Source organism: Mya arenaria, chromosome 8 (genome assembly GCF_026914265.1).
Source record: "Mya arenaria isolate MELC-2E11 chromosome 8, ASM2691426v1".
Lineage (NCBI taxonomy): Eukaryota > Metazoa > Mollusca > Bivalvia > Myida > Myidae > Mya > Mya arenaria.
This window is the reverse complement of record NC_069129.1, coordinates 74,834,904-74,858,482: the sequence shown is the minus strand read 5'-3', so window position 1 is coordinate 74,858,482 and position 23,579 is coordinate 74,834,904. Positions and strand designations below refer to the sequence as shown.

General features: G+C 35.5%; 1 protein-coding gene and 1 pseudogene across 1 annotated transcript; both read right to left on the bottom strand.

Annotated features, from left to right (window-relative positions):
- Positions 1-7,683: 7,683 nt before the first annotated feature.
- LOC128244567 (zinc finger protein 862-like) lies at positions 7,684-9,624 on the bottom strand. Its single transcript, XM_052962559.1, has one exon. The coding sequence runs from the start codon at positions 9,622-9,624 to the stop codon at positions 7,684-7,686; it is 1,941 nt and encodes a 646-aa protein (XP_052818519.1).
- A 6,283-nt stretch (positions 9,625-15,907) lies between these two features.
- LOC128243846 (putative nuclease HARBI1) lies at positions 15,908-21,141 on the bottom strand (annotated as a pseudogene).
- Positions 21,142-23,579: the final 2,438 nt, after the last annotated feature.

Here is a 23,579-nt window from a genome sequence, read left to right as displayed (position 1 = left end):
AAAGCGAAAATGAAATACCATCAATTGGAACTAAATCACGAGTTGATAAATTGAACGGCATATGAAAGTACCGTGAATACTTTCGTAAAGACAACTTTGCAAAGAAATATACGAAAGAATTGGCCTTGAACATCAAAACAACTCAGAAAAAGAAGTATACTCAGTGGAAACAGGCTCGAGTGATAATTTTAATATTGACATGATAAGAAAACCTCCGAATAAAACCAGTGCCTGCATATTGTATAAAATACACTTTCATAAATACATAAATATACCCCCAAAAAGCTCAAATAGTCTGTGACAGGTGTAACAGTTTCAATGTCTGTCACCCAGGGGCGTGTGCGTTTGTTATTTTACGGCGAGTTGGCCAAAAACGCAAATCTTCAAGGTTTTTCAACTGAACCTGGACTTAAATATAATTTTAAATATCAAATGGTGCAGATCTACACGTCTTTGCACAAATTGAAAGTTTTGCAGTCATATTTTCATCTAATTTGACCGTTTTGCGAGCTCGAAGAAATAAAGACGCCTCATTTCTTCTGAAAGGTTTGACTTTATGACGCAAAAACTTCTAAAACAGGGTTTCCGATATTTTAAATTAAGATCATTGCTGATAGTATTGCTCATCCCGATTTTTATGGTGATGTTTTAACGAAAATTCGTAAAATTAAAATGTTTCCAGCAGGTAGTTGGGCAGATAGACTTAATGAATTACTTGTTTTTTTATTTAAACCGTGGATATAGAGGCAATATTTTGAAGAGCACTTGTCTTCTTGTATTTGAAGATGAATACATGAAACAAAATATTGGGTTGAATATAGCATCCTTTCATAAATAAACTTTCAGTGCTGATTTTTAGGAAGAATTTGCTAATTCATGTTATCTTTAAAACCGTTTTTGGCGGACACGTGTTGACTGACTCCGAGTGTTTGGCTGTGACTCAAATTTCTTCAAATATTTTACGTTTTCAAATCATTTGGAAGGAGAGAATAGCATATACAAGTCGCTTTTATTTTTAATAATGTTTTTCTTTATTTGTTCCAAGTTTTAGTACAATGATGCTTTTTATTATGAAACTCTATGATCACACAGTTTAAACCTTTTACGGCAGACTGTGTGTGAAGCTTTTGGTTTCTAACGATAACTGCATCGTATCTTTGAAAAGTATTTGCATTAGGTGCTCTGAATTGTTTCCCTCCGTCTGCAGATAGAGTTGGGATCTCTAATCATTGAAGTACCTTTTCGTTTTTTATTATTATTTGTTTTATTGATAAGTTTCCTCAAGTTAATGCATACTTTGATAAGATTATCTTTTGCGTTTTATCTTTATTAAGAACTGTTGGGATAAGAGTGAGGTTTGTGCACATAAACTGATTTAAACCCCCAGTAAATTTACGTTTTACTGACCGTTCCAAGGCGGTACCTAACAATTCTTGATAAACATACCAATTATGTATATATATATATATAAATATATATATATATATATATCTACTACAGATATTAAGGTGACCATATATATATTAATCTAGGCATTATGGGGACCGCTGGATTAAGGCGACAAAAATTGGTCTCCCTAATATTTTCAGTTCAGATTTGTTGTATCAAATGTCAATAAAAATGTCCATTGACAGTAAGTTGATAAGCTTGAGTGTTTATTTACGAGATCATTTCATTGTTTTAAATCTTATTCTCTTTTAATATTAAAAAAATATATTCTTAAACTTTTGTGTGAGTATATTTGTTTATCCATAAAAATAGCTATTAAGGCGACCAGGGAAAAAATCATAATTTTGATCAAAAATAGCTATATACTAAGCATTTTTTATTTGTTTTACTTTATTTAAAGCCTATTGTATATTATCCCGAAGTTTCATTCCATAAAAAAACAGAAATAAGGAAATTCGATATTTCGTGTACCATCAGCATCCAAATTTTCAAGTATACAGAAATTTAACTTTCCGGAATATAACGGAAATTTTCGGGTATCTCTGTGGTACCATCTCCGTGCAATTATGCAATATGGCGTTCATCTCTTACGGAAAGAGAATGGTAACTTGGTAAGTGTTTAAAATACATATTCAACGTTTTCTTTTGTTTATTTTTATGACTTTTGTACAGTAGTATAAATCGTCCACCCTTTGGATGAAAAGCAAATGATTTATCCAGATTTTGTTCATCCGAAACTTAATCACTAGTATCAACATCTGGTGTAATTTTTGCTTGTATTTTGGAGAAACTCGATTGATTTCTAGCAAACTTGGTTTACCACTACATCGTCGCTTATTATTATTTGGTATGTTCCAATCTAAAAAGGGATTTGCTCCCTTAACATCTCAGATTTTAATAAATAAAAGACGAAAGGATACAAATGCCTTACATTTTGTTTGTCAATCTCATGTCATTAGTCATTCTCATCACCTTTGAATAGCAGAACAGAACGAAAACTATTCACCAGTCAATTGTAACCATGGCCCCCAGGTCTTGTTTAAACCGGGGATAGCAGGAGAAATTGGCCATGTTTTTACCTTCCAGGTGGACCGGCAGTGCTGAGTGAATGCGGTGTTATTGTTTTTGCGCTGAAAACAGGGAATGGGCCTAACCTAGGATGTCCCCAGGGGCATTTGACGGGGATCTGGTCATTTCGTAACCTTACCATTTCGTAACTGCTGAATCTTGGTTATTTCGTAGCCATTCTGTTAGTCAATTTCGTAACCGTCAAGAAATCAATTGCTCATATGGTAACCACCATTTAACAAGGTGATAAATAGTACACTTAGCACCTCGTTAAGTGTATTGTTCGAACCTGGATGTATATGGCACAGCAACCAAGACACCAATTGGGAGACCTTACTCAAATTCTCACTGAATTAGAAATGATTTGTTATACTACCAAAATATGTTAATTATTTTCTTACATTTTGCTTACTTATAAACAATAATTTAAGACTGATCGCGATGTATTTTTGAGTAAAATTACGTTTACATAAATGATCATTCTTGACCTATTTCATTGACTATATTTGTTTGAATTGTTTAAAACGAACAAAATTTTGTTCTGTTCTTTTCTCAATTGATCCATATTCTGTATACTTTATATCCGAAACCGACAGAAAACAGCCTAAAATTATTAGTTATGGTATTAATTTCCAATAACAAGATGCAAAATTAAACATATCGGCACATTTGTAATACAATAAGCATATTAAAAGCGCATACTCTCATTCGGTAAACTCACTACATTTTACAATACTTCTATGCAATTTAAAAAAAATGAAATTCTAAAATTATATGGTCTATATATTTAAAAATATTGGCTTAAGGTCACAATTCCTCTCAATGGTAGAACATCTATGAATTAAAAAATATAACATTTAATATTGATTGATTGATTGATTTATTTCAGCATAAAATGTACATAGCATGGAATTAAACACATGATAAATAATATCAGGAATAAAATATATCCATGTTAACTACATTATATATCTAAGGATAAAACAAAAAAGGGATTGATAATCCCTTATTTCCATTGTGGTCCTTATATAACAAACTAGTTGACATAGGAAGACATGCTATTAAGAAATTATAATAAAAAAAAAAAAATAAAAAAAATATCACAGTAGAAGACTGATTATGTATTAATTGTATTGCATATTTAAATATAAATAATAATATGTTAGGTAAAATAAGAAATATCACAGTGTATCACAATTGAAGTGCTGTTCAAATACTAGATTAACAGAATGTATTCAACAATGGACAATAAAACAAGACATAAATATCCATGAATAATAGGTATGCTAAATTAAAAATGTAAGATTACCTTGGACATGAACCTATCTATTACAATATAAAATACATGATGTATGAACAGCCCTAGTCCAACAAATATGTTTTAAGGGAAGATTTAAAAGACTTCAAAGACTTGCTGAACCTTATTTCCTTAGGGAGATCATTCCATAGTGAGCATCCTCGGTAAGCAAAGGATTTCTTACCAAAACTATTGACCTTTGGATATGAAAAACGCCTACTATCCATAAAATCAGTGCCCTGAGATGTAGCGGACATTCTGAATCTAGTTTTATAATTGTGTGCCACACTAACGGGGTTAAAATGTTCACTTAGATATGAAGGGGCCAATTTGGAATGAATCTTAAAAACATGACAAAGAGTTGTAAAATCAACCCTTTTGTCCACAGGTAACCAGTTAAGACAATTAAACTGAGATTTTCCAATGTGGGACCTAGATTCTAAATTTAAAACAAATCTCATTAGTTTGTTTTGTGTGACCTGAAGCTTGTTACGCAAGTCTTGGTTAACAGAATAAAACCAGATGGTAGAGGCAAAGTCTAGATGGCACTGAATAAGGGACATGACCAGTAACCTTTTTGTGTGCTGGGTAAGGTACTCACGCTTCCTAAATAAGAATTTTAACCTTGTATTTGCCTTTTTCATGACCGACCTAGCCATGTCCTCAAAAGACAAGCAATTATCAATGGTTGCGCCTAAATATTTTACTGAAGTTTTACATTCAATTGGCAAACCTTTGCAAGTCACGTTTAGATTGCCTTTAGATTTAAGCCTCTGTTTTGACCCGAATAAAATAGTTTCTCTTTTACCCAAATGCAGAGATAGCTTATTACAGATAAGCCACTCACTAACAAGTTCTAATTCTTCAGAAAGGCTAGACTCTAAATCTTCTGTACTTTTGCCTGACACTAAAATTGCGGAATCATCGGCGTATAGGAGCAGCTTATTTCTGACAACAGCTGGCATATCATTCACGTAAATTAAAAATAAAAGTGGACCTAATATTGATCCTTGTGGGACACCACATGTGACCTTTGATTGAGAGGATAAAGTACCAGAGACTGAAACAAGTTGGTGACGGTCGGACAGGTATGAGGAAAACCATCGTGTTGTTGACTCGTTCAGACCAATGGCTTTAAGTTTCATTAGAAGAATATCATGGTTGACCGTATCAAACGCTTTCTGTAAGTCTATGAGCACCATGCCAACAAGATTTCCTTTATCCATATTAAAACGTAGGTAATCGGTCAAATGAATGAGGCATGTCTCAGTAGAATACTTGCGTCTAAAACCGGACTGTAAACTATACAGAAGTTCATTGTTTGTCAAATATTCCTCAACTTGGTCATAGATAACCTTTTCTAAGACCTTAGATATGATGTTTAAAATGGAGACTGGACGATAATTTCCTACTTCAGTTTTGTCGTTTTTCTTAAACAAAGGAACAACACGTGCAGACTTAAGGTCATCTGGTACGACTCCTTGAATGATGGATAGGTTAATTATATGTGCAAGCGGGTTTGCTATAATGTTTGATGAGTCCTTAACAAACTTCGAGGGAATACCATCAAGACCAGTTGCCTTGTTGGAGCTAAGGCTGTCCAAGAATTTCGATACTTTACTTTCTGTAACTATTGAAGTACCAAAACTGTTTGGTTTAACACCTTTGGACGAATAATATTGAAAAACAAAATTTCTGCCAAATCTGTTTACACACTTTGGCAGTTTATCAACAAGGTTTGCAGCAACAGTTGTGAAAAAGACATTAAAAGCTTCAGCTACCTTGGATTTATCAAAACAAATTTCACCATTAACATTCAAACCAATGCTGGAAGAGGACTGGCTCTTCTTGGAAGGCAAACCAAGCTGTTTAAGGCTCTTCCATATAGACTTTGAATCATTTTTATTACATTCAAGTGTGTTCTTAAAATAATTCTTTTTTGCATTTGTAATACATGTTTGGGCATAGTTTCTTAATTTTCTAAACATACATAAATCTTCCTCAGTTTTACTACTCTTATATTTCTGAAAAGCCTTATCTCTAGCCTTAATACTCTGAAGAACCTCATATTCAGCCTACTTATAATCTTCCTTCGCAACATAAAAAATAGCTAGTGTGAATGTTTCTATTTGTCATAGTTTCAGAGTTTATTGGCAAATCGCACTACACTATTAGGAATAAAGAACGGATACAACTACTAGATTTAACTTTGTTTATGTTGTTATTTTTATGTTTTATACTTAGAGTAAACTTATTTTGTAAATTCAAATGGTATTAAATTAATTTCTCATAATGATAGGAGTCAACGGTTAAGATATGACCATTCTATTTCTTAACGGTTACGAATTGACTAACACAATGGTTACGAAAGGACCAACAATGAGTGGTTACAAAATGACCATAATTCATTTGACAGGGGTTTTACCAGCTGTTTGTCTGTGCAGAGCGGGAATTTTACCTGGGATTGGCTGGACCGAAAGTCAAAGTCCCCGCTATTAGCAGGACCTTGGGGGCCCATGCTGCAATTGACTGTTGCATTATTTGAATTGTTTTAACTTTACGACACGCCCCCCTACAGTATTTTATAGTCAAGTTTAGTAATATTTATTTACAGAAATTGGACTTAAGAAGTAATGTAAACTGTACTGAGCTTTTGAACAAACCTACATACTTATAAAATCAAAATTGATATTTTAGGGTCTACACTGAATAAACCCAAAATGTTAGTTTTGATTTGCTAAATTCGAACAGTATTTAGTCTATCCACACAAAATTTACAGGATCATCAGATAACAAATTTTCTAAAAATTCTCTGTTTGCCAAATAGGTTTAAGTGGGGTTAAAAGGTTGGTATCTGTGACCAAAAAATACTGTTCAAAATTGTGAGTATTCATTTATCTTTCGTTCAGTAAAGAGCATGCAATGGCATAGTGGTTGGATTAGATAATCTGACAGCGGTGCTGGACGTCAGGAGTTCAAATATTGTTGTGAGTTCAATGTACCAAAAGAATACCTTTGGAATACACAATTATCTATACAAATGGCATAGCAAATTGCCCATATTGTAGTAATGTCTTAGATCCAGCTTGGATAACTTGAACACAGTAAGCGGTTCACACCCAGGGAAATTCTCAGATAAAACAGCGCCTATAAACTTAAACATTACACTTTTCATTGAGACAATTAAAGAAAAAACATGTTTGCTGATCTTCTGAAAACAAATATTCTAACATTCAAATATTTAATTTGTTGGATGAACTAAGTTTTATATTGATAATAGATTGCTTCAGTTGGATTTAAACTAATCACCAACAAAAATATATGCATTTAAATCACACAATGCAGGGCTCATCCAAGACAGAAATTTTAGGGAGAAGTGAGAACGGTGGAGGGTGCGGGAAGGGGGTTCCCCCTCGTGAAGGTCGGAAAATTTTGAGATTTTAAAAGTCAAATGGTGGGTTCTGGTGTGTCCTGGGCAACTTTTCTATGCATTTAAATAGGTGTAAAATAAATAGGTGTTTAAAATGTTTTTAAATAGTCATACTGGTTGTTTTTAGTTGGATTTAATTTGTTGTATATATATAAAAAATACCTTTAAAAAAAGTCAAGTTTCAAACATTTTATTACATGCAAACCTATCATGCACACATACATATATATCAGAATTTAAATACATGATAAATAAATAAAATAAGCTTATAAATATAAACAAAACTAGCTGAAATCAAACAACATGACATCAATTGTAAAGAAGAAAAGAAAAAAATCATAGTTCTCAAAACAAGAAGCACTATACACGCGATCAGTCTACACAATGTAGGTCTCAAGGTGAGATTCATCAGAGAAGCACCATATGATATACTAACAGTCTACATATGATATAGTTTTCTTTGTTTAGCACTCTTCCACTTCAGTAGGGCTCTATTGAAATCGACCTGATTTAGGGGTGGTCCATCCTCCCTGATTCTCATCAGAGTGTCCAGGTTCTTGTTATTGAGCGAGGTTCGAAGTCTTGTCATTATGCGATTCTGCGTGGAGAACCCTCGCTTACACTGCACACTACTCATGGGGACAACTGCACAGCACTTCAGGATGATTACAATGTTAGGTAGTTGGCTGGCAAACTTACACATACACACTTGCGTAATATCCAGCAGTCCAAGTGTAGTGTAGGCCTTGGCCACTTGTCTCTTGTACTCAGAGAACTCAGACAAGCACATCTCAGGACTACCTATGAACGGTTTAAAGTGTTCAGCAAGGCACTTAAACTGGACCAATCCATACTTGGCGATTGACACAGAACTGGCAATATTGGTTGGCACCAAAAGACTCATACTATCCACAATCGGTATGTCCTGGAAACGGTCCCGCACATTCTCGACAACCCTGGATATATACTGTGGCCCCAGTCTCCCTAACAGTCCTTTCTGTTGTGTGAAGTATCTTAGCTTCGGCTTGAATCCTGCCTCATCCTGGCCCTCCAGTATCTCCTCCGGTTCCTCCTCAGGCTCCTCGACAGGATCAAATCCATCAAAGATGACGTTGCACTGTATAGTGTCCAGCACATTCCCGCTCTCTGACTCACACACTGGTCTGTCGTAAAAGGTCTTGCCATCGACTTCCTTCACAAAGCCTGCAAGTTTATCAGTGAAAGCACCATCACATTCAATAAAGTCCTCTAGGCTTTCACATGTGGAACTCACTTCAGTGTTCATAGTGCCGAAGTCTAGGGACTTTGATTGAAATTTCAATGACAGTCGGGTTAGGAATGGAAGGACATCCATAAGTAGATGAGTAAGTGCGATGAATCTGAACTGAGACACCTCATGAAGAAGGCCTTTCGCTGCAGGTTCTGTAGTGGCATCAGCCTCTAGGCACATGGCTAGAGCAGGGTAGGTCCTGTAGATTGCCCTCACAGCTGCCTCAAGACTCAGCCAGCGAACCGAGTGGACTTCAGCAAACTTCAACTGGGGGAGGTTCAGTACTGTCTGTATGTCTCGTAGACGGTTCGAGCGCAGGTCAGAGTTGTGAAAGTACCTGAAGACATTGGTGACCGTCCTTGAGAAGTCATTCATCTCTGGGATGAGTTTCGCAGCCTGACTGGTGGCGAGAGCAACTCTATTGGCAGCACAGTGGACACCTACATGGACTGGTGAATAGTCTCTCAGAATTTTAACGACACCACCCTTTTTCCCCGTCATCACACTTGCACCATCAGTGCTAATTCCAACCATGTTCTTGATGTCGATGCCTTTGAAAATGAGTTCTTCAACAACCAATTTAACAATGTTAATTGCATTCGCAATGCCAGAAGAAATTTGCTTGTTTGCAATGAAAGTATAATCTAATCCGTTATCACTGATAGACTGTGCATACACAATCAGTCTCTTTCGATTGCTATTGTCAGTACTTTCATCAAGCACCAATGAAAATACTCCAGAGTTCTTAATGCACTTAATTTTGTCCTCAAGTATGATATCACTGATGGCATCTTGTAACTCAGTTACACTCTTGTTTGATGTGTAAGAGGGTGAGGGCCCATTCATGAGATGGCCAAGATCAGCACCTATGGCCCCGGCAAGCTGGAGTTGGTACTGAAATTCCTCCTTGGGGAGCTCCCGCTTGGCGAGGTGGTAGGCAGTCTTAAGGAGCTCGTCATCCTTGGACAGTTTGACCAGTCCGATTTTCTTCATGGGTTCCTGGGAACGCAGAACTGTCTTCTCCAAGGCGGCCTTGTGCTGATTTGCTGAAAATACACAAAATATTTCTTCAAAAATATTTTCCAGTATCTCATCATTTTCAGCTGTCATTTAAAATATTTTGGGCATGTATTACAACAAGTTTTAAAATATATAAAACCAGACACCTTAAAATGAATACCACTTTGAATTGATTTATCTGCGGACTAAGCAATGCTTCTATTGTTTTAATAAATACTTACACAAGCCATGTCTCTGATGATTGGTTGTTTTTGCTGGTTGGTCATGTCCACGGGCGTAGGCGTTGTCCAACTTAGCACCTCTACAAACTTCGCAGTGCCATTTTACATTGAATGTAAACAACTGCGCCACAGATCTTATCTGTATGTTTTGGGTTTTTTAAAATTTAGCAGTTAAATATAGATTAGCAGACTGGTAGGTCTGGTTGGTCTGTTGCTAAGTAAACATAATGTCATTGATTTCATCACTATTTCTATTAAAATATCAGTTTTCTTCTTCATGGCTTCTCACATTTGCACAATTTTTTTACCATTTGAATCATAAAAAGATAACAAACACAATAACTTAACACTTTGTGAATATTTAAGGAATGTAAGGGGTCAGATTTCAGATTGCTCATTATTTCTGGATCACTAAATACTTTAGTTGATTGTGTACACTGCATTTTCTTGTTAAGCATTCATCCAAATCATTTGGGTAAATTTTGGCAGAAAAACTGCTTTTGGATATATACTGTTCATCAAAACCGGCACTGACAAAACATAAGACGTGTTTAATTAATGTGCGGGAAAGAGGTTTAAAGGTGTTGGCCCACAAAGAAAGGCTTGCGGGTTGCAGTACCCCTTCAAGTAGTTCTTGAAAAAAAATGATTCTCTCAGGTAGCATTTGATTATGTGTACATTGTATTCTTGTCTGTATTTTCAAGGTTTGTATAATTTTAGTTTTAAATTTTTGACATTTTGAAGATTTGCCTGCCCCTGTCTGAACACTTAAATTCTTGGTCTTTGGACTATTGTCTGCAACTTCAAAACACACTTTTTGGAACAGGACACATTTTCCTGATATTTTATCCAGTTTGACTGCAATATAAGTTGTATTTATCAATAAATTAAGTAAAAAATGACATTTATATTTCCATAATTACCTGGTAGTTATTTGTTAATTTGTTTTAATTCATGGATAGGTTTATTGCGAGTGTCATGGAAAGCTGGAACTTTTCAGTACACAACATGCAAACTGAGAATGAACTGTGTGTGCCGGCTTTGTGAACAAAAACGCTAGGCGGCTATGGTAAGTCGCATGGTAAGTCGCGTCAAAATATCCTTGGGACCCCCCCCCCCCCCCCCCCCCCCTGGACACGCAATAGAATTCGTGTTTCGCTGATCATCCATTTGGGGATTTATATATGTTACCCCAGCCAACAGGCTGAATGTTTAATTTTACTCAATACTAAGCTTTGTTTTAGTGCGAACATCAACATGTTTATTTAATTGCAGTTGCTGCTTGGGACAATAAAGTTAAGTCTGCAACCGTCTGCCAGACTGCAAGATTCATCTCTTCCAAAGGATGCCGTACCAGGTGGGTGTGCATTGATTGATCGATTTATTGATTGATTGTGAGTTTGTGTAAATGAATAACTGTGAAACCAAAACCAAATGTTGGGCTGTAAAGATGTGTGAGTATGTGCATGGTTGGCATACTGGACCGTCATCAGACACTCTGCCATGAATGTGAGAGAGTTTAAAGCTATTTCTTATTTTCCTGTGTAACTAGATTGATGTTTGAAAATATTTGCTCGCAGCCCGCCTCAAAGTTGCACTTCGTTCAGTATTTGAAAGCTTTCGGATACACTTTTTTGTTTATTTGAGATCATAATGAAGCTACTTCTAAGTAAATAGATGCTCAAAGTAACTAGATGCTCTGGGTGTTCACTGGGTGACAAAGGCTACCCAGTATTGGTTGTTTCTTTTTTCAGAAAAGATGTTTCTAGTGAATTGCCCAGTTGCAGTGGTTTTGACGCCACAGAACCAGCATAGCCCCATGACAGATATATATGTTTTCTTAATTGATGTCAGTACTGCTGTATTGGAGGCCTCACAATTTCTGTGTGGAAATGTCATCTGATACACTCATAACGGCGTATTTCTAGCATAGCTTTCATAAGTGCATGGCCATTCTCTGTCATTTTCAGATACACTGTGTTGTGTGTGGATAGGAAATGCAGAGTGGTATCACCAATCACCTAAGCCACCATTTCCCTAACAGACAAAAGGCTCATGGGGACAGTTCCTGCAATTTACAGCAAAGCTCTCATTTGTAGCCCTACGAACTTCAGGTAAGCGATAAATTTGGACTTAAAGATATCTCTGTACTCACTTTAAGTTTACACTTCATTTGAACAAAACTTACAATTTCAGCATCAAAATCCAGCATTAGACTCCAGACCGAACTGTGTCTCCTTCATTAAACTTAATTTCAGATGTTCTATAAGCCACATACATGTTCACTACTTATGACGGATAAGAACTATCGCAAATTGATTATAAATGCGTTTCCCAGATTTACACCCTCCTCTTGCAGATACTGCCGATGGTGAAGCTTGGGTGCACCGGGCCGGTTTCCCGGCCGTGTGGAATCAACATCTCAAGCTGAGCTGGGGCCGGGAATTATATAAGACTCCTTAGCAGCATAGTGAGCTTTTGCGTATTTATTTCCAGGCTTGTATACCCGGCCAGACTTCTGCGTTCAAGCTTTCCTTTCGTCATTTTTTAAATACTTATATCAAGTCTTTCAACGAAATCACAACTGTGACACCTTTGGAGACTTGATTTAAATTAAGGAACCATTATGTGTAGAAAGCCTTTTGGGTGATTTAAAATCAAATAATTCTCATGGTTCATGGTTTATAAGTGGCCTTGTGGACCTTTCATTCTTTACTTTGGTAAGAGCTGCTTAAGTATGTAAGAAGGGGGAGGGGGGTACAGATGTGATAGTAAACAGTGAAGGTAATGATTGTGTTAAATTAGGGATTTATAAGTAACAAGTTTAACACAAACACTGTAACATTTTCTTTATTTCATACAAATCTATAAATTGTCTTTAGAGAATTTAGTCTCCATTTCTCAGAAAATGTAGCTGTCTAAGTGCCTATTCCATCACTGTATCACTGTCTTTAAATTGCTGTTGCGGTACATTTTAAATAGCAAAAGTTTTATGGCCCTGCTTGTTTGCAACTCCTCATTCAATTTTGTACAGCGAGAAAAGTAAGGGAATTCTAGAAATTTACGAGAATGATGGATTGTTTTTCTTGAGTTACACAGTACATAAGGAGGAAATAGTGTGACAACTCCTCATTTTTTTCATATGTTAATTGCAGACTTTATGAACAGAAAATTCCTGTTTATTATATATACATGTAACATAGATGTGTATAAGACTTACTTTATAAACATGAAATAAAAGAGCTCACTTTAATTAATTTTCTCAAAAAAAGATATCTTTACTGTTAAAGAACTTTTACTGCATAGTAAGTAATGTCTTTTGCTCATCTTTATGACATCATTACATGGAATGATGTCAACTTCCCAAGACATGTTTCCACATGGCGCAGCTCATTTATATATTTTGTTGGTGGATTGTTTAGAATGGGACAGTTTTAATTTGACATAATGTTTTAATTGCCATTTTACAGAGTGCCAGCCAGTCATTGCTGTTCTTTACATTGCTGAGGAAGACAGTCCTGCCAACATAACAGCTCGTTCAGTAAAAGGTAAAAAACTTGACTCGTTTGCATTTTTGATTGCAAACAAAATTTTGTGTGCACACATTGAGATAATTAAAATTATTATACCTGATATTTATTCATCATATAGTAAAAACTCCAGCACCCAATTGTATAAACAATGGTAAAAAATTACCTGAGTAAATATTACCAAAGGTAAATTTCGTGGTAAATTTACCAAGGTGGTAATTCCCTTGTATAAAACAAGTTACCATGATGGTAATTATTCCGGATAATTTACCGTAGTAAAATTTACCAAACTCCCATAATGCATCGTTGTGACGTCATTCTCGCGCTCATCTGTCATACGACAATAATAACAATGTCGGAAAAAAAACGCTATAGCAAGCACTTCAGTGACCGAGAAGTGACTGTTTTAAAAGACATAATGGAAATCAAGTATGATTTGATACGAAGATATAACAGCTCGGCAAATGGGAAGAGAAAGGTAGACGAAACCTGGGGCGAAGTTGCTGACGCCGTGAATGCTGTCGGCAACGGTCCAAGGACTGTTGTCCAAGTAAAGGAAAAGTGGAGGAATTTGGTAAATATTGTTTTTGGTTTTATGGGGTTGGGGGTTGGAAGTTTTGTGAATACCTTTTAAAAGGGTTTTCAGTGTCAAGTAAAACAAATTGGTTCCTATCATTTCAAGAAAACTCATAACAATTTCAGTAATAATGCCCAGAGTAGATGAATGAGAAAAAAATATACAAGATTAAATTTCTTACCGCTAACAGACGTGTCCAATAGCATTTGTTTTTGCTATGTATATTAGACAAAACATGAAACCCTGATATGGTTTGTTGTCCGGAGTTTTGTATCCGAAGTTCCATGCATTGTTAAACTCAGTAATGGTTTAACTATAAATCCTGATGAATATATCTCACATCTATCAACATTAAAGTAATTGTACTTTTAGACTGAAAATGACTGGTTATATATAAGAAAATGCTCGAATAATCCATACAACAATTTAAGAACAAAGTTGTTCAAATTCATATTGTAGCATTCATATAAAACCGTTATCTATAAGGCTACAAACAACTATTACCATACGCTGCGGCAGTAATGTCCCCTTACCATATTGCTTCTACTTATCGTTATTTGATTTAGACGTTCCGAGTTACCTTGTTTACAGAAAAGAGAAAGTACGTTTAGTAGCCGAACTACTACATGTTAAAATCAAGAAGCATTGTTATGAATTTTAAAATTATTCTTAAAAGAAATGTTTTGAATACTTTGTAGACTAAAAAGGCAAAGACAGACTACACTGCAGAGCAGGCTAGTCTTGGAAAGACAGACGGAGGACCTGCTCTGCCAGAAATGTCAACCGGGTCTTATGCTATAATAGACCTGCTTAAAGACTCGGCTTCGTTCTCTGGGATCACTGGAGCAGATCTTTGTGAGACGGGTACATGTGATATTAATTTATTAAGATTGATTATAAAATTATTTTAATTTAATGAATTCTTTAAATATAAAATGATTTTTAGTTTAATTTTGATATTCATCGAATCACGAATATAATGACCATGTACGTTTGTGAGTGATTGAATGGGCTCATTAACAAGCTTAAAACATCAATTTTGCAATTTGGTTTAATAGTTTAGTAAGGTTAACTTTATCGTGACGACATTTCCTTCCATTTCTAGCACTAGCCAATGATACAGTGGAAGAAGGCAGCCATCCAGAATACTGTCTGTGGGAAAGTTTTACAAGTAAGGAATTCATTATCAGTTGTGAATATCTTTTGTAAATTGTCTTTTGGTGGTTTCAAAATATTCTAGAGACATCAAGTAGGAAGTTCTTTTAAATACTTCTACAATGTACATGAGTTTTGTTGAACAATTTATTTAAAATATTTATGATATGTGGCATCTTCAAATACTTTACTTTTTGTGAACGTTTTATAGTGCATCAGTATTTTCAAACCTATTACAGCTGCAGAAGTGAAAACTTTTAAGTCACAATTGAAATAGAATTCTTGAGGTTTTTTCAGTGTACATAATTCATTTCAATACTTGTCATTCCGTTTTTCTTCTCCAGCTGAAGCAAAAGACACTGAATCTGCTGTTAAGTGCAAAGACCTGGGCAAATCAAAGCCACAAGGTGAGGCACTTCTAGGAGCCTTTTTTAAAATCTAAATAGACAACCTAATGCTTAAGTTAATAACATAACTTATTCATTTAGAATAATGATATTTTTTTCTTATTTGTTTGCATATTTGTTATTATAGCAGCAGAAACCTATGCCAGAGCCAGTGCCAGTGCGAGTCAGAACATGTCTGCAACAAGGGTTACACCACAGTAAGTAGCACAAACAGATACAAATAGTAATATACCTAACCGGCACATATACGGTGTTATAAAGTAATGGTAAGGCATTAAATTATTAAATCTTCTTAAACCTCCTTCATTGTGCTTAATTTTAATGCAATGGCATGTTTGCTATATGGAAGTTTTTATGACAGTTGAACTGTAAAGATACAAAGAAAGATATGAATACATGATTGAAAGCTGTTGTTTTAATTAATTTCATAATCTTACACCAAATAAATGATATATATGCACATATGATTATGACAATCTCAATAAAAAATTGTTTCATGTTATGATTAATTCTGAATATTGATATGATATATGCTTATAAACACAACTTTTAATTTTCATTGTCCCATGACTAAAAGTGTAATTGCAGAAATAAAGAAATGCACGACTGTTCATCATATTTCGTTTAAGGAATGAAAAGGCCAAGACACTGAAGGAGTTGCAGATGGCTTACTACATGGAAGCAACAGAAAATCAGAAGGCACAGAAGGAGTGCTTTCAGAAACTGTCCACACTGGCCGATGTTCTGACACTGAAATTTTCGTGAATGTCTCATAAATGACTTTCTTTTTATTTCAATTGTAATATTATTCTAAACACTCTGTTAATGTTAGTTTTTAGCTTGACTGTTCGAAGAATTATGAGAGCTATCCTAGTCATCCGAGCATAGGCGTTGGCGTAACCACTTATGTTAAAGTTTGCGTACCACCTCACATATTTTCAAAGTCCATTGATGTATGACTTTGAAACTTTGCACACTTGTTCACTATCATGCCCCCAACCTGTACACAGGAGGAGGTAACTCTATCAAGCATTTTCACAAAATGATTCCCCTTATCAAGATAATCAGCAGGTACTTGTTTCAAGAACAACAGTATTGTTAATATTCAGTAATACACTGCAAATGTGAGTAAAAACATTCTACCTAAATATCAATCAGTCCTTTACAGAGATTCAACAATTGGAATAAACATACCATTATGATGATCATTCAAAGTTAAAGTATATGGCAAGGATGAATTTGTACCATTAAAGTCTATATTTCATTTCAAACATATGATAAATATGCACTCTTACTCCCAAAAACAATTTAGGACGATTATAAATATTGTTTTAATAATCCAAAAAGGTTGTATAAATGTCAAAAACATTCTTCTGAATGATACGGAGTTAAATTTGAAAGAAATGAGCATAGACACAGTATTTCTTCCTTAACGGACTACAGTATACAACATTAAATCTTTAAGCATTCACCAATAATTTAATATTTTTTCACTTTCTGCCATTAAACACACAATCTTGTTATCACTTATTAAGATATTTCATCAATGCAAACCGAGTTACAAGTTAAAGGCTGTTATACATGTGTATGTATCGATTTTGAGTAAGAGTGTCAATTTAAAGCTGCACTCTCTCAGATTGAATGTTTTGACAACATTTTTCTCATTTTTTGTCAGCAGTCTTTTATCACTAGTTTCCAGATGATATCTAGTACGCAAAAATTTGCTATTGCCAGGACAAAAAAATAAGTTGTAAAAATGGTGAATCTGTGAGAATGCAGCTTTAAGACATGAAACCATTAACAGTATAGGATCATGATTAAATATTTTTTATGAGCTGAAATATGTCTGTGAAATATGGTCTCTGATCCCCTTGCCATCCATCGGTCCATTGTAAGGCTGGGTTGGTGGTTGGTCATCTTCTTCACCACCTTCTTCAAATGGCTCCTTCCAAAGAATCGAAAGGTTGTACAGGACTGCACAAGCAACAATCACTTTGCAGACCTTTGCAGGCTTCATTCGAATCTGCAATAATAATTATGAATGAAATACATTGCAATAACTAATTTTTGTATGTATTCTATACTTAAATGACTTAAAGTTATGAAGACTTTCTTAAATGAATATGAAAGGAGATCAATTAAAAATTATCTCTGTCTATTTTGTTAAAACTATATAATAGAACATCCTAGTTTAAGAAATGTTTGCCATGATAATCCCCTACTGCGCCCCTAGGGGCCAATTTCCTGTGTATTCGTTTATTGGCTCAGGGCCATTTAGGGTCCATTTTATTTATAAAACATCAAAAACTGCTCAGCAGGATACTCAGATTGGAGATATGATAAGCCAATTAGGCAATAATATTAAGATCAATTAACAGAGGTTGTGTACAAATACACAGGGGTTTGTTGTTGTTTTTTTTTTGTTTTTTTTTGGGGGGGGGGGCTTATTGAAGACTTAAACTAGGCCTTTAACCAAACTAAGCCAAAACAGTACTTTCCACTGTCTGCTAGATGGAACAACAGATTAACTGGAAAAACACAGTATGTGTCCCTATGATGTTAGTACATAAATACATTCATCAGCCTGCATCAATTCATACTTATTGCCTAGGAAAAGCCCAATGATCATCTTGATGGGTCACTTACAACTGCAAAACTAAACAAGCTTATTGGATGATTGCCAGAACACCATTAGTGAATACCCTTATGCATTAGAAAACATCTTAACATTGTTGCTTATGCATATGCTTTTTTATATACCTCACCGTGTAGAACATGAAATTTCCTTTTCCATACTCCGAAAACTCTTTCAATGATGTTTCTGGTATTGATGTGAGCCTTGTTGAATCTTTCCTCACTGGCGTTCCCTGTCAATATAAGTCATAATTTAAGAGATCATTTTTATTTCATTTTCATTGAATTTGGCTGATGGTCACAGAGCTGTATGAGTAAGTTATTTTCAAGTACTTGGTTTTTCCCAAGATACATGTAACAATGCCAAATTTCAATTACCATAGCCACACTACCACAGATACTACACATCTCTTAGACATAATGGTTCAACAACATACTTGGATTGGCATATGGTGTAAGAAGAAATGTCCTGCATGGGTATCCACTATCCCCTAGCAATATTCCTTTCTCAAAATCTGAAAAGTATGAATGATTTGATAAAAGCAATAATATTAACAAAGTTATGAAAGTTATTCTTGCCCAATTAATATTATCTTTGATTTAAAAATACCTTCTTAGCCAGTGCTTCCATTAAGAATTTGAAACTGACAGTATGAACTTCCTGTCAATCAATTTTGGAAGTTTTTCACTGAAATGTGGAAGTTTAAGTCTCTTGAATACAATATCTTTTTCAAGAAGTATATTAAAAATCAAAATATTTGCAACTTCAACTTGCCAAATTCACAGACATAATTATAATAATTCATTTAAAAACAGTTAAACTGATTGGAATTGTAAAAGTAATATTGACAAATGGTTCTGATATTTAACTTCCAAGCTTTCAACTTTGCAAGATTTCTTCAAAATTATGGAAGTTTTCGTACTTCCAAGAAATCAATTTTGGAAGTTTTAACCCATTTCTAGGGAGTAATTTACTTCCAAACTTCCTTTAACGGAAGCCCTGCTTAGCTACATCAGAGAAAATAGAACTTACCTCAGGTTTTATCCCTAAGCAACTATTACACAAGGGTTTTCAGTTGAATTAATGAAAAAAACTTGTATATACCTTGGTGATTCTCTTCCATGTGTTTGCATATACCGGAGGTCCTTCACACATGGGCATCATGACATGACCCTGGCCAACGTGCACTGATGCTTGTGATTTTGCCTGCAGTTAAAAAAAGAAAAATCAAAATACATTCAAAAGCTTTCGTATTTTTGTGATTTGTAATGATTTAAACATGGTTTTATTAGCGTATGCCTTGGAAGGTCCCTGCAGCCTGTTCCCTTAATTTCTTAAGCAAATATCGAGCACTTTTTACAGGAAAAGCAGTAGTAAGAATAACACTAGTAATGGACTAGTAATGCACCAGTCAATTGTAACCACGGCCCACCCAGGTCTTGGGGTATACCGGGGAAAGGGGCCGTGTTTTTACATTTCAGGTGGCCCTACAGTGCCGGGTGAATGCGGTGGTTTTGTCTTCGTGCAAAATATAGCGGGGAATTTGCCTTACCTAGGCTCACTGGGGTGCGGGTGCATTTGGCGGGATTTTATAATCAGTTCATGCCAGCAGGGTAAAGATTTTACCCGGGGTTGGCTGTCAATTGTAACCAACGCCTCTCCCAGGTCTGGGGTTATAAAAGGGATAGCGGGGTGGCCCAGCTGTGCTAAGTAAATGTATTGGTTTTGATTTCATGCTGATAACGGGAATGAGCAGTACCGAAAATGTCCTGCGGGGGCGTTCGGCAGGGAATTTTTCAGCAGTTTTTCCCCGCAGAGCAGATTTAACTTTATCAAGATTGGCCGAAATGAAAGTCATGGTCCACAATACTCCCATGACCTGGAGCGGGTGAGGGCGTGGTTACAATTGACAGTTTGACTTGTGCATAATAATTATTTAGTATTTTGACTGTTCTAAACTACCCCTTCTCGCCCTTCTTGAGAATATCTTAGTCATTAAAAGATAGGTAAAAATATTTGTAAACATCCAGTGAGATTAAATAAGACTGCAAATTTATTGCATATAAACGAACTATGTAACTTGAATAAATGTGTATATAGATCTTCATGTACAATTTGTAGATTTATGTCGATTATGTTGTGTTGATGTTTCAACAAACCGTGTCAATGAAAACATAAACTTATCTCCCGATATACTAGCTAAAGAACTTCAGCGAACACGTTATATATTACCTTTTTGGGTGTGTTTAATGTGTTAAATGTGTTGTAAACATCAAAAAAATAAATATCAACATTAAAGTTATGGAAGCCAGAACTACCGATATACCAGTATAACATTATGAATATAATTACAAATACTGTACTGTACCGTACTATGATATTGACAGCTAACATTCCTTTAGTTTTTACTGTATACACCTTGCAACAATAAAATGAATACTAGTAAATCGACCGAGTTATGTTTTCCGTTTTAAGCAAGGAGGTCAAGGTTGTGTTCGTTCGACGGTTACATACAACTATACTGAGGTAGAAAAATAAACAAACCTTTATAGTCACAAGAAGCTTGCACATTGATACTATGTCTTCGTTTTCGATTTACATAGGCACTCTCATCCAACCCTCCGGGAGACTGTATATGGATATGCGTTCCATCTACACACCCAACGACCGAGGGAAAGTTCGTTCGGGCATAAAATGCCGACTTTGCCGCTTGGAGGTCGGCGGCTTCAGTAGGGAATTTGATGGCCCTGTCCCGTAAATCGAAAAGTGCGTTCGTCACGTCAGTCACTGTCCTCGAAACTGTCGCAATGTCCACACCAAAAGTGTCTCCAATAACCTGTAGAAAAGCACCTGAGGCGTAAAACCTCAGGGCTATCATAACCTGCTGTCGAACAGTCAAAGAATGGTTTCGTTGCGTCGGACGTCTCAGTCTGTCAGTCAAAAGGTCCACTAGTCTGTCGATGTTGTCGTTTGAGAATCTGTATCTTCGACGTACTTCTTCGTTGTCAAAGTCCGTAAACTGTCTGTCAACCCGTCCAAAGTGTCGAGGGCGTCGGTGAAGAGCGTTCATAAGGTCGGCCATCTTGATTCCGGTAACTCACACGGTAAATAATTTACCCACCTCTGGGAGGAGGGTAAATATTACCGCGGTAAATAGCCTGGTAAAATCCCGATTTTTTTTATACAATCAATTACCAACAAGTTACCAGAAAAATTACCACTGGTAAAATATTACCCTGGGTAAACCTGTTTATACAATTGGCTGCTGGACAATATTTCCAACTATCACTTTACATTTTCAACTACTGTCTGATTTTGTTTGCTCTTTTAAGCAAACATTACATTAATTGCAGATTCTATAAGCTTCTAATGATGCTTTATTTAGTGTGCATATGAGTTTCAGCTTATGGACTAGAAAACATCTAATTCAACAATCACAACAACACAATGAGATCCCTATTTTAAAGAAATAATGCCACCTTTCATTAATTCATTAATTCATTCTATCAATCATTCATATATATTCATTAATTCATTCATTTATTCAGTTTATACATTGAAAAACTTGACATTTCTCAAGACAAAAGAAATAAAAAGTGAGCCGCTTTCGTAAAAGATTTGAGCCTTTTCCCTTCATGCATTAAAAAAAACAACCTTAATACACTATAAATGTCTTCAAAACCCTAATTTATTGCTTATTTCAATAGCCAGCCTGGTTGCTGTAGCCACAGAGGAATTTTCAAGGACAAGAACCAGGGCTGGTCAAAATGTGGTCTCGTGTGGTTTTCCATACCGGCTCTCGGCAAGGATTTCCGAGAAAGGAATACCGTCTCCAAGTAAGAAGAAATTCTAAGCATGTCTAGTTTTAATGCATTCAAAGTGCATCTGGGTACTCAATAAGATGAGATTAACCTTTGAATTGTTAAAAACTGATTGCAAAATGTCCAAAAGACTATATATTTCATAAAATCTGTCCAGAAAATCTTTTAATTCATGAACTTTTCTGCATATTTATCACATTTATGACTACATAAAAGGTTGTGTATGCCTCAAATGAGTGTTTACAGGCCTTTTTCAAACTTCAACAGTAGTGGCAGATAGTTTTATTAGTGTAAAACATTGCTTTTGTGTCTTGCTTGCAGATCATGATGTGTCAATAAGCTCCAGTTAGCTGTGGCTTTTTCCCCCGGCGGTAGTCCTGCAATCTGAATCCAGGAGATGCAGCTCTGAATCCAATATTTCAGAAGAATGAAGATGTTAGTCAACTCTGTAGTACTTGTTTGTGTGTAAATTATTCCAAAGAGTGAGATTTATTGCATTTCAGGTGTAAATAAGCGTCTTATAGACAATGGTGAAGTGCTGTACTCTGAATTTAATGCCAAATCTAGCCTTCAAATCAGATACCTTAAATAAAAAATGGGCATAAAGTGCTATCTCGGCATGTTTTACATCATGTAGCCACCTCATACATGAAAACACTAGCAGTTGTCATGAATCTTTCAGTTTTGGTGTTTTTTTGCCATTTTCTTTGTTGCGCAATTTGTCCCGGAAGCAAACAATTTGGCATATAGTGGTGTTTAGACTGTCTATAAACACATGATCACTAAATTTCTTTTGTAAAACTGAACAGTTCTGTTTTCTTTGTATATAAGTGGACCAGAAAATCAAAATTTTGACAAGTTGAAGCATTTCAGTTTGGCTCTATGTCATTTTTAGCTCGACTATTTGAAGAATAAGGAGAGCTATACTACTCACCCAAGCGTCGGCGTCGGCGTCGTCGTCACCCATTGGTTAAGGTTTTGCGTGCAAGCACACATAGGTTAATATCTCAGCAACTACTAGAGGTAATGCATTGAGACTTCATACAATGGTACTCAACTATCCAACCTACTTAATTAACCAAGTTTGATAACTCTACTTTGCATTTAATGCCAATAATAGGCCTTTATTATTTGACTTAGAAATTCTGGTTAAAGTTTTGCGTGCAAGCACACATAGGTTAATATCTCAGCAACTACTTGAGGTATTGCACTGAGACTTGATACAATGGTACTGAACCATCCAATCTACTTAATTTACCAAGTTTGATAACTCTACTTTGCATTTAATGCCAATAATAGGCCTTTATTATTTGACTTAGAAATTCTGGTCAAGGTTTTGCGTGCAAGTACACATAGGTTAATATATCAGCAACTACTTGAGGTATTGCATTGAGACTTGATACAATATTACTCAACCATCCAACCTACTTAATTAACCAAGTTTGATAACTCTACTTTGCATTTAATGCCAAAAATAGGCCTTTATTATTTGACTTAGAAATTTTGGTTAAGGTTTTGCATGCAAGCACACATAGGTTAATATCTCAGCAACTACTTGAGGTATTGCATTGAGACTTGATACAATGGTACTGAACCATCCAACCTACTTAATTAACCAAGTTAGATAACTCTAGTTTGCATTTAATGCAAATAATAGGCCTTTATTATTTGACTTAGAAATTCTGGTTAAGGTTTTGAG

Bases quoted from the DNA above. Each gene is read 5' to 3' on its own strand.
- LOC128244567 (XM_052962559.1), bottom strand. From the start codon at position 9,624: ATGACAGCTGAAAATGATGAGATACTGGAAAATATTTTTGAAGAAATA.